General features: G+C 43.0%; 1 protein-coding gene across 1 annotated transcript in view; it reads right to left on the reverse strand.

Annotated features, from left to right (window-relative positions):
• LOC130550300 (solute carrier organic anion transporter family member 2A1-like) overlaps window positions 1–13175 on the reverse strand; it is a 73495-nt gene that overhangs the window by 35943 nt on the left and 24377 nt on the right. The window contains exon 3 of the mRNA XM_057327721.1: window positions 1644–1808. Coding sequence (XP_057183704.1) covers window positions 1644–1808 — 165 coding nt within the window. The remainder of the gene's footprint in view (window positions 1–1643; window positions 1809–13175) is intronic.

A 13175-nucleotide genomic window follows, 5' to 3' on the forward strand; every position in this document is an offset into this window, starting at 1 on the left:
CTGGGTGGGCGCCTGGCAAACTGGATCGCCCTCTCTAGCCAGCGTGTTGGGCTGGTGCGCTCGTGCTAAGCACCCAAGTACCGTGACCGCAGAACCAGAGGGACGATCTGCTTCATCGTGCCATGGGGGGTGGTTCGGTGGCTGACAGAGCGGTTACCTCGCCCGGGGCGGAACCCCGGGGAGCTTGACGGCTCTGCTACCTAAAAAGGGCCCGGCTTGGGTGGGGGACATGGTAGGCGGCATCCCGCTTCGACCCGCCAGCAATGACCTGGCCGGGGGGGTCGGGCCCACTGTTACTCTCAAATCCCCCTGGCTCCTAGGCAGGTTCCCAATGGGGTAGAAGCCCTCTCCCGCGGGGCTCTGCATCTCTGGCGGGCCGTCGCTTGGAGGGCCCCAGTACCAGAGGGGCCACCACGGGGAGCGGGGCTGCTGGGGGGCATGCTGGGCTCGGGACCTCGATAACCGATAGGTGGCCAGTCACGGCGGAGCAGTCTGCTTCTTCACCACGGAGAACCTCCATGGTGTCACCACACAGCCCCGTTTGCAAGAGGGGCGCATCTAGAAGGCGAGCCTTCTGAGCATCACTACGCAAGGTTGAGCCACAGATGTCTCCCTTGGACCACCTATCGTGGACGTCGTCCGTGAGAGGAAATTTGCTCTTTTCAAAATATCTGCACCTCGCTGCCGAGATGCCCAGGGGAAGTCCGCTACCGAGAGGGAGAAATCCGCTGCTTCGTGTCGTAAATCCGGTAGTCCGGAAGGAGAATTCTCGGAGAGAAGAATCGCTTGACATGTACTGTCATGCAGGTTCCGAAGAACAAAAAGATGAGTGAATGGCCGCCGCCACCTCGCTTTTATACCCGTATGCACAGGCGGGACTGGCGTGCGTGTGCACCAAGCCCACTAGCGTTTTAAATTCCTCTTGGAGATGATAAGTTCTCAAGATCAAACCCCAGTCTGTCTCTCAACACAACATCGAGAGACCGACTAAAGGGGAACCTGTAATCCTTGACCTCAGGCAAACTCACAAAAGCTTTTTTCATCTGCATCATTTGGCAGCTGGTGCATTACCACCTCTTATCACACACTACTCTAAAATGCTTGATTTTGATAAGCCAGTTACATTATTCCAAGGTCAGTTATTACGATAATAAAAGAAGATAGTGGCGTGCATTCCAACGTCATACACCAAACCGTCTACACGACAACACTGGAAATCTTCTAAAAATCTTCACCCTAGCAGGAGTTTTCAAAAAAGTTTGGTTTCAGTGACTGGATACTGCGTTTGCGTGTGGCGTGTGAAAGCTGCGGTTTTGAAAATACCAGTGTTCGTGTGGACAAGGCATCAGCCTGCCACCATGATGATTCCAAAACAAGGCTATAAGGGAATTACCACAGGACAGAGAACTAAGGTAATTCACTAAGGACAAACATTTTATCTTTAATGGTCTACTGTACAAACAGTGTCACCCACATTTAACCACAAATTTTAATTTTTCAAGTGAACTAATCCTTTAATAACAGGTTTAAACTCCCCAACACTGAAAACTAAAAATAATACACACAGCAATATCCAGAGCTAAAGTGCAATTTGTTGATAATTCCCAAGCTAAATTGTGTTTAATTATAAAATGGTAGCTGACCAATAAGAAGGCTGCTATAGGCTGCAGAGGCACTGTACTGGCATTCCAGGAACTTGTTGAGAAAGGTAGCAAGTCCCGCGATCACAGAGGAGAAACAGCACTGGGTCAGAACTAGCAGCATGAAGAGCGGACTCAGCAGAAGCTTAACAAGCATCTTCGGGAACACTGCAAGAACCCAAACAGACCACACCAGACAGATATAGGTGTTAACATATTTACATTTACATTGAATCATTATGAGTAAACCTGTAAGGATGTAATTGGCATGAAATGCAAATGAAACACATTAATGTCACGTTGGCCGGACAGCACAATAAAAATGGAACCTATTAATATAATCTAGTAGTACAGTATATTAGATTATTCAGTAACATATGTTTAGTGCAATTAGCAGGGGCAGTTCTAGAAATTTTTTTATGGGGTGGCAAGGGGGTGGCATAAGAACTATTAGGGGTGGTAATAAGCGTAAGGACTATATAACTATATAAACTATATAAGCGTAAGGACTGATCTGCTATTGATTTTGGCTGAACCATACAGCTTGTCTAGATGTAGCCTCAACTACAGTCCTATATATTATGCAGTGGCAGGGGTTAAATTTCATGTCTGGCCGAGCCTGGGCAAAAGTAAGTGAGTACTTACAATACTAGTATATTTACCCACATGAAAAAAAAAACACATCTGTATGCACTATAGTATTCACTTTAAAACTATGTAAAAACTACAGTAGATACTTTAAACCATGTACAGGGAAAATATGTAAAATATGGTTTAATGTCCACCGAATAAACCAGTTAATAAACCTGTATCTTGCCAGTACATTTTCTTTTGTTTTCTTAAATTTAGTACCATTAATACTTTTTTTTAGAATAAGCACATTACAAGCACATTTACTTCAATTTACTAAATTAAACAATACACTCAGTGGTCGAGGAGGAAGGTCAAGAGGAATGGTGTAGTAAAATGTGGGTGTGTTATAACATAGTTTAGTGGTTAAGTTAACTGGACTTTTATTTTGACAGGCCACAGGAAAGGGTGTTTGACATTAGGTTTGTTGATGCACGGTGTGTTCTAAACGGGATATATCGCCCTCTAAAGGGCCCATCGGGAAGGGGACACCATGCAAAACATCCCTCCAAATAAAGAGAAAATTACTTTGTTTGTATTGCTCCTTTTGCCAAGTGAATTTTAAATGGACACATTAAGAGATACAATTGTGTTTTTCCCTCTAAAGTTTACACATCAAGAGCTGTACTCTTTGAAGGGAATAGGGCATAGGGATGATCACTTCGGAATGGAACGAAACGGCCCATGCGAAACGGCCATGTCTGTAATTTGTCAAGTAAAAATTCCCCCACAAATTACCTACCATATTTTGACGAACACCGAGGTCCTGTGATAATATTAGTCCAGTGCGAATCGGCATCTCTGCGATTTGAAATTTTGAACAAGATTTGGCGGGATCGCATCTCATTTTTTCAAGGTTTCTGTGCACCTTTTCAGTCATCTTTCGCAAAGAATGGAAGCTGCGTTGGAGTGTTTTCACAGTATTTTGGGTGCTGGGTTATGTCGCTACATACCAGACAACAATAATATTGCCAGAGAGAAAATTTCACTGTAAAAAAACATGACAGGATCAGAAGAGCGAAACAAAAAAGAAGGAATATATGGAGATGGATGACATGCATGGCAGCATGCGGTAAGGAACATTCTTCTGTTTACATACAACTACACCTACAACGACAAGACTTTCAAGTAGGGCTGTCAATGGTAACGCGTTAACGCATGCGATTAATTATTTCAAATTAACGCGTCAAAAATATTTAACGCAGTTAACGCAGCATCCGTTTGTTTTGACATCCTTTGTCTAGCGTTACATTATGTAATCACGCTCTTATTCGCACGATTTGAAACAGTTGCTTTGACATGTTCAATGAAGATAGATAGCTTCTAAACTGTGGGACGCGGCAAAACGCAACGCGAGGTCCAGCCTGGTGTCAGACAGCGCTGGTGTCAGACATCTCTGTCAGACAGCGCATCCGTGTTAAGCTCTCTTTCGTGCCATGTTTAGAAAGAGGGAAGCGCCTTCACGTCATTTCCGGGAGATAAGTCAGTAAATTCGAGTAAAATCACAGAGTTCACTTATCCAGTGCGAATGTCCAACATGATCACAGACAATCTCTGCAATTATTACAAATAACCAGAGGTCCCCAGATAATACTAATCCCGTGCGAATAGGGCTTTAGTGTTATCACCTGGTGTTCATTAGTTTTTCCCCCTTATATTGTCACGAGAGAGAAACACACAGATCCAATTGCGGGGTAACACAGTTTATTAGCAGAAGGAACCACAAAGGCACTGAGAGAGTTCAAAAAGGTCTTTGCAATGGCAAGAGTCCAACCGTCCTCGCTGACAACAAGGCCAACCGGAGAACCCGGTATACGGCAGCGTCAGCAGTGGTACGAGCGGGACGGCGGCTGAGATGACGTAAGCCGGCAGCAGAAATGAGAACGGGAACAGCAGGCAGCCGAGAGCAGAGCGAGCAGCAACCACCCTTGAGGTGGAACAGGCAGTCCGTGGCCAGCAGCGAAGATGAGGTCGACTACCGGTGGTGCAGTGGTGAAAGCAGTCCTATGGGCGTGGGGAGAATTGACACGAAGAGCACAGAACAGGAATCCACACGGAAAAGTATCCAAAACACGAACATCCACACGACAAATAAATAGACTGAGTTAATAACCACCAGGTGAGAACACAGACTAATGAGGTTAGATGCAAAGCGACAGGTGATACTCATAACATACAAACACGCCGACAGTAAGCGTGTGCGGTTGCCAAGACAACCGCAGCCAGCTCAGCACACACACAAAGAGACAATAAAACAGTGCAACCCTCAGGTCCCGACATATATTCACTGCCACTTCTCACTGTCCCTTGTGCGATCGTTGACTTCTGTTGATACCGTACCGTTCCAGTTAATCTAGTCTTGTCTTGCCTAGTATTTTGATCTTGCCTTGTCTTGTTTTGTGGATCACTTTGCCATTGGATTATTTTTACCGTATTAGTCTTTTCAACCCAGTATAGTTTAACCAGTTAACCTTGTGTTTCTTTATTTTTGCCCAGGCCCCATTCTTCATTTTCCCAACTTCATTGTTACCCGCAATTGAATCCGTGTGTTCCACATTCCTGACACATATAGTGAGATGCCAATGCGGAAATCTCCACTAGCATCAGGCTTGTGTAACAGAATGCTTCCAGAGACACATGGTAAGATTCAACTTGACACTTTATTAGAGCACACAGATGAAACAGGTGAGTATAGAACAATTATTACAACTTGAGAGATGATGAAATGGTTAATACTGTCCTTGTGATGGCTGCAGGAGATCGTGGATGACGGGCTTATAGAGATAAGTACTTCAGGTAGGTAATCCGATAGAGAGTCTGCTTTCGTTCGAGACCAGACGATGAGTGAGTGAATGATGAGTGTCTTTATACTGAGTGATGATGAGGGTGATGATGATGAGCAGGTGTGGTACATTCGAATTCCAGTGAGAGTGTTCGTGGAGGTGTTGTGTGAGAGAGCCTGGTGTCTCTGTTACAGCTTTCAGTGCATGCAACCTCACCACTCTTTCACTCATAGACACACAAAACAAGCAGATTACATATTTAAACCACATCTGAATATTTCTAACTTTATTCAGAGCACAATTTGAATTTTGTCAGCTGTCCAGCCCTACTTTCTGGTTAAAGCGGAGGTAACATGCTATTTCATGCATTCTGACTTATTTACACCATTAAACGTGCTGGATTCCCAAGCTTAACATGGTCAACTTGTCAAAAAACGAGTTGAACGCATGTCATAGTATTTCTGTGCTCGATTCACTCGGCCAGGGTTCGTATAGGTTTCGGAAAGATTTTTTCGAACATGGATTCCCATTTCGTAACAAGGTTTCTTGTCCCTTATTGCAGGGGTTCCCAAACATTTCAGCCCGCGATCCCCAAAATAACAGTGCTAGTGACTCGAGACCCCACTATCCTTAGAGATGGTTAAAGTATACAAACGTTGCGCGCAAATGCGCACATGCACCTATTCTACACAAACGCGCATAATGACAACACAAAAGAGCACAGTCTAACATAATATTATTTTATAGTTATTTCCTCATTTCTTTACTTGTTGTTATACATACAGTAAACTATGGACTATTACTACAGATGGTCGAATTTCATCAAACTGATTCGAGTGCTGATGGATGTGCCTCTTTTCGTGTACCTGAGGATGATGGCCTATCTGACTGTGGCACTTCTCCGCCCTCCTCCGCTGGCCTCCCTGCATTGTCTTTGGTTGATATTAATCAACGTTTCATTTCGACAAATAAGAATATCCTAAACTTAAAACCTGAAAAATAATCTGCGTGCACATGTGACTGTTTAAAGTGGTGTTGTAAATGGACTTGCTGCACCTAACCTAATGTGGTTGCTAATGTCGTTAATGTAACGTAATCACCTCAGGGGTCATGATCGAGGGGAAGGAAATTACTAAGGCTGATGGCTTTTTATTTGCCTGGTTTTATTTTTAACTTAACTAATATTTTTATATTTTGTTACAATTATTGATTACATACGCTATTTCTGATAAAAAATATATATATTTCTAGAAATGATCTTGCGATCCCCACTTTGGGAACCCCTGCCTTATTGGACAATTCTCCCAGAAAAACATGCCCACGCGACATCCAGCGAGCAAAACATCATGCCCACGCATCAACCAGCCAGCGTGAGAAAGAGCACGTCCATCAATGCCGCTTCACTCGGCTGACAGAAGTTTAGCTGTTTGTTTACTCACTGCACTTCGGTGATGAATGTTATATAAACGGTGGATATAACGCTGGATTTGGAGATAGTTTGAAACTAATAGATGGCGCTAAAAGATGCCGGACATGAACCGTATGCAGTAAGTCAAACTAAGTCATATGTCTGTGTTTTGTTGGCAATTGGCGTGTACGTGCATAATGTAAACAACACAAACTTATAGTGAATCAACACTTATGCACGGATAATGCGATAATGTATACTGTAGTTCCGCCCACCCCCCTGCACGCCTCAAGGGGCTCGTCTTTTTCCTGAAATAATAGTACAGCTGTATCTGTCTTTTATAAATTTGATCATACTAAATACTCTTCGAAGATACGAAGTATGCAAAACTACTGTATAGGTACTCAATATTAATATGAGATTGACAGAAACTGCATGTGTTACCTCATCTTTAAGAAACAACATTTGCTAGATTCCGTGCCATTCTGCGTTATACAGCCAATTTCGTTTTTATCCCTGGATTCCGTCCGCGTTTTCATAGGGCCCTATTTATGTACACTTATGAGCTGCTTTGTGCCTAATGTTATATCAGTCAAACTTCTAAACACTAGCCTGTCTATATCTAACCTTCTATTAATTGACACTATTTATCTTTGTGTAGCACCACTTGTAACACCGTGTCTACACCGGATGCGACGCGACAAGAGAACACATTAGAACCCATTATGATTTAAAATTTTGTCCACACCGGACGTGGCGCGGTGCGGCAATCCCATTAGATCAAGCCAATGTGTTGCGTCGGGTGTAGACACGGTGTAAGAAAAACTGTTGTAAGAAAAACTTGCTTTAACACTATCGAACACTACATATCCCGCCTTTATAGAACACACGACTCATCAAAATGGGTGCTGACTAACTAAACGTCTTGGTTATGGATGTAACCTCAGTTCCCTGATGGAGGAAAAGAGACATTGTGTCGAGCCAACAGATGGGGTTCGCTCTTGAGAACCTATCAACTTCTGACTAGTTTAGAAAAGGCCAACGAAATTGGCAAATGAAATTTGCATGCCGGACTCCGCCCCCGGATATCCGTGTATAAAAGGGAGACGGCGTGCTGCATTCGTTCACCTTTTGGTCTGAGGAGTCTGAGCATCCCTCGACTGCTGCGGCGGGCAGCCAGCGTTGTGGCAAGAAGGACACAACGTCTCGTTTCCTCCATCAGAAGAACTGAGGTTACATCCGTAACCAAGACGTTCCCTTTCTGTCGGTCTCTCAACATTGTGTCGAGCCGACAGATGGGGTTCCTATGGAAAATGACACAGCGCTGTGCCGCGTCACAATCTCCAGCGGAGCGACGGTGACAGGCCTGGGCGAGTCAGACAAGCGCTAGCGCGAAATTGTAACCGTCCAGTGGAGAGGTAGGGGGTCCCAGAGTGGGAAGCCCCTGCCACTGGCCGTCACGGGCGGAGGCCTTGATTCTCTTACAGCGAGAAGCCACCCGGCACCGTAAGGGCCACTGGGTAAGCATTTCCCCTGGGGGAAAAATGCTACAGAGACCACTACCTCCGTAGGGAGGAATTAGTGGAGACACCAACATGGTCTCACCATCGGGGAGAACTCATGGGAAAATGTGCGGACTGAAGGAGTTAACCGCAAGGTGGGAGTCCACCTAGGGAGGTCATGGGTTACCGAGGTGGGAACCATTCATGAGGATACATCAGACGGAACCGCCCACTGTGGGGGGGTTACCACGTCTGGAGCACTAGATCCGGTTAGAGCTATGTGGTAGATTATATTGTGCATAATTCTGATCATTTTCTGCATAATTCTGATCATTTTGTTGATTGTTGTATTTGCACATTGCACTTTGGGCTCTGTGTACACCCCAGTTATAAGAAGTATTCATAGGAATGATATTACCATAGATGTGTTAATAAGATGATTTAATGATTTAATGATATAATCAGCATATTTAAGCAATGATTGAGTGTTGTTTGAACTATAAGTATATTTTTAATCATTTTAACCAAGTATAGAACAGATTTCAGCAATACACAATTCAGTGATGTCTTTGAGATCTGTTTAAGGCCTGACCTAGATAAAGTTCAGAAGGTTGAACATGTAGTTCACTTTGTGGCCTGAAAACTGGTACCAACAGGAAAACTTATTTTTAAAAACAAAGTAAAGGTCGACATTCCACCATTAGATACAAACCTTGTTGCCTAGAAAATAATAGTGGCAGACGAGAATGATTGGATAATAAAAATAAAAGATAAAGGGAATTTACCTGATTGGTTTAGGAAAGAACCTCCTTTCCTAAGTTTCACTATAACTGTAGGCTGGAAAACACTTGGTTTTCAGATGACTTGGGACATCTCACTTTGTTTGGCCTGATCAAATAAAGTTAACTCCTTGACACCTGAACCTTCTTTGTCTGAGAGATTTTTTGAACTTCAAGATCGACTTTTACCACATCATATTTTGGCACCCGAACAGGGACTGGAAAGAGGCTGAAGACATCTGACTACACCTGAGGGCACGCCACCCGGCTGACTACACAGATCAAGCGCGCATTCTAGGTGAGCATACTTTTGCTTATAGTTTAAATTTAACATCTGTGTGGTTTGCTGGAGGTGAGTTCTGGGTGTGGTTGATGTCTATAAAAAGCTTCTCCAGTCAAAAAGTGAAATTGCAGGAGGGTATCAGGTTTCAACGAAATAGATATGAATGAGGATGGATGTATGGATATGCAGTAAGATACTGCCTGTAGATTTAGTTTGTCCCAAGAAGGGACTTGCCCGCCTGCAAGCGTGCGGTGAGACTGCCTGCAAGCGTGCGGTGAGATATTTATTCCGCCTGCAAGCGTGCGGAGAGACCGCCTGCAAGCGTGCGGAGAGACCGCCTGCAAGCGTGCGGTGAGAGATATTTATTCCGCCTGCAAGTGTGCGGAGAGACCGCCTGCAAGCGTGCGGTGAGAGATATTTATTCCGCCTGCAAGCGTGAGGAGAGACCGCCTGCAAGCGTGCGGAGAGACCGCCTGCAAGCGTGCGGTGAGACCGCCTGCAGTGTGCAGTGAGATATTTATTCCATAAGATGCGAGGCCTTTAGATGCGCATAAGAAGTAAAATCTGTGTTTTGTCTGTCTAAATTGTCTGTGTAGTGTCTGTGTATCAGAAAAGCTGAAAAGAAACTAAGAGAGTGAGAAGGTGGGGGCTTATTGGCCATACGCCCAGGAAAAAGTAGCAATTGTGTGTCTGTGAGAAATCATGCATGAAAAACTGAAGATCTAGGGAGACAGTAGGAAACTAAAATGAATAATATACAAATATCTATTACTTATTCTCTGAAATAATATTTTAGTTTAAAAAATAAGTTTAAATACTGTTATAAGAATTTTTGAGAAAGCTGGCTTTCAATAAAAGATTATATTATGAAGACAAATACAGAAGACTGATATTATATATTGAAAAATTGAGACCATAACAAAAATAGGTGTCATTTGGCCTATGAGGATATGTTAGCAGATTTTTATTTTTATATGAGAGTAGTTTAGAGTTTATTTTGAAACTTTTTCTTTATTGGTTTTAAATAAAAACTGATTTTTGAGTTTTTTGTTTTTAAGACTTTTCTTTATTAAAACTGATTTATGTAAATAAACTATTCAGACCCATGTTTTGAAATCTCCCTTCCCCAATAGTAAACATTTACTTTATTGTTTCACTTTTGGTTTATTTTTAGTTTGTTGATTTTTACAGTTGAAGGTTGAGACATTTTCTTTTATTTTAATATTTTAGATTGAATCATTGATTTTAACTTTGGAGTTTTAGAGATTATATTTTATTGTTTTATTATTTCAGTATAATGAACTATTGGAGTTGTTAGAATTTTTTTTTTTTTTGAGATATATTGACTTTTCAAGCTTGAAGTCAAGAATCTCATTTGATTGAATTATTGTTTGGACCTATTGGCAGGCAGGTACTTTGGTGTAGGACAGCTAGAGGGATATCCATTGGGAAAGGGACGCACTGGGCGGCTCATTACCCATCCTGAGCTGAGAGTCTCTGCAGACACCCGATATGTAAATTGGTTAAACAGAGAATTGCGTACCAATAACTTGGGAGAAGTAATCCCTCAACAGTTTGTGGCTGTGACTTTGAGAAAATTGGCAATGGAAATTGCCCCAGAAAACTCAAGATCTTGGTTTGAATTCCAGTAAAGCAAATGATGTAATAAAGAAACAAAGTTGATTTGAATACAAATAATGATTTAATAAAAGAATAAAATAAAGTCAAGAAATTGTTTTACTGTGTGAAAATTACTGCAAATAGTTGTTTAAAAATGTCATCCACTCCAGTAGATCTGTTGGGATCTAAATACCCAGTATGTAAAGACTCAATAGAAAAAATATCCAGAAAGTGGGCCGCAAGGACCAAAAACTTAAGAACAATATGGCCAGAAAGTGGTACCTTTGATGTGACAGTGTGTGAGGAAATGGAGGGATTAATAAAGAATTATAAACCAAAGGACAAAAACAAGAAACGTAGTGAAAAAAGAAGGGTAGAACAGCAAGTATTGAACCTGTTCAAAAATGTGAAAAATATGTCCTAAAAAATATGAAAAAAATTAGAGAAGTGTTAAAAAAGGATGGTGAAAATGAGGAAAAACTTGAGAAAATGACTCAGCCACCTCCCTATGAACCCTTCAAAAGCCAAATGATAAAACAAATGCCAGTAGTAACCATGTCAGGAGATGTCACAATAGAAGGGCAGGTAGAGATAACACCCTACCCAGAGGAAGGTAATAAGGAACCAATCCCCATGAGAGTAGAAAAGAGTAGCAACAGCAAAGCCTAACAGAAAGCCTCAGGTTGTGCATCAAATCAAAATGATAAAGAACAAAATGAAGATGTGATCAGCCCTTATGCAGAAGCGGAGAGGGCATTGTCAAAATTAATGAAAGAAAGAAATGAGGCATATAAAGATGCAACAGAGTTTTTGAGAAAAATACAAACAGACTCTGCTCTGCTCTGGGTTAGGAATGACTTCAAAATCCAACTCTGAGGCAAGCGAGGAAGAAGATGAGGAGGATGCCCAATCTGAAGCTGGCAGTGAAAGCAGTCACCAAGCAAGACATTCTCCTACCAACCAAGGAACCTCATCAGGGGAGACATCAAGAAATCCTAAGAAAGGAGAATATAAGTTCGTAGCGGGAAAAATCTATCTCCAAGACTCAGAGATCGAACCAAACCAACTAAACCAATTAGTTTGGTCACGAAAGGAAGGAGGGAGACTGAGAAAGACTGTAAGCAAGAGCAGTATTCCTGGAGACCTACAAAAGAAACAAAGCAACGCTGCAGGACAATGCCCTATCTTGATAAAAGGGAGACTAGCACAATATGTGCCATGGGGCTCCCAAGACTTGGATGGACTAGTTGCACGCCTGCCGGATCTACATGAAGGGGCAGGCAAATGAATCAAAATGGTGGAGGATGAGACCACTGGAAAACTGCTTGCACTGGGAGATATAAAAGCACTCCTAGCCAAATGTGTGGGAAGTTCTAAGATGAATGAACTTTTAAGAGCAGCAGGCCTCCAAGATGCAATAAACTCACCATTCATGGACGGAAATCCATTTAATGGAGATAGAGCACGAATGTGGCAGGAGCTAAGGAATGAATATCCCAACCGCATTGACCCTAGAACACTCAAAGGGGAACATCTAGGAGAGGAAGAGAATCCTGCTACCTATGTGCGATCACAGCTAAGAAAATGGAAGGAAGAACTGGAAAGAGATCCAGAGGAAGACATGGTGATGGCAGCGCTGTTCAGAAATGCCATTGTCGACTCTATGCCACCTGTGGTAAAGGCCCGGCTGGAAGATGTAGTGGGTCTGAACTCTAAGTCACATAAAGAATTCTGCGATCATGTGACCCATGCTGTAGAACAATACAGAAAGAATGAACAGAAACTGAAAAATCAAGAGAAGGAACTTCAAAGAAAATTGGTACAACTGCAGCTTGAAGAAATGGCCAGGAAGAAAAAGACGCAAGCCGTGGTCAAAGACAAAGACAAAGAAGAAGAACATGCAGCAATGATGGCTCCAGTGAATGCTCCAGCACCAATGATGCAACAACCAGGAACAGGAAACACTGTACAGACATCACCTGGAAGTGGACCACAACAACCAGCGCCTATTGTCATTTATGTAAAGCCTGAACAGCAAAACAGATTTGGGCCAAGACCTATGCAAGGAGGACAAGGACCTATGCAAGCACAACAAGGAAGACAAAACCAAGGAAGAAACCCATGCTGGGGATGTGGGCAACTGGGACATAACAAAAGGGACTGTCCAATTAACCCATGGAACATGGACCAGCGACAAGGTTCTCGATGGCAAGCAGGCCGCCAACAGCGAGGCCAATGGCAAGATCAAAGACAACAAGGACCTAGTTGGCAAGACCAACAACAACAACCATGGCAAAGTCAACAGCAACAGGGACCAGTCAACCAGCAACAGGGACCAATCAACCCACAGCAGGGACCAGTCAACCCATGGCGAGGTCCAGATGTCGGCTACTAGGGCTGCCCAGAAGATCCTACCAGGAGAGGTCAGCATCCAATGATAACTGAGAATGCTGATACAGAACCTATGCTGCAGGTTAATATTGAAGGCAAGATCACACCAATGATGATAGACACTGGAGCAACCTACACA

Source organism: Triplophysa rosa, unplaced genomic scaffold (genome assembly GCF_024868665.1).
Source record: "Triplophysa rosa unplaced genomic scaffold, Trosa_1v2 scaffold284_ERROPOS145926, whole genome shotgun sequence".
Lineage (NCBI taxonomy): Eukaryota > Metazoa > Chordata > Actinopteri > Cypriniformes > Nemacheilidae > Triplophysa > Triplophysa rosa.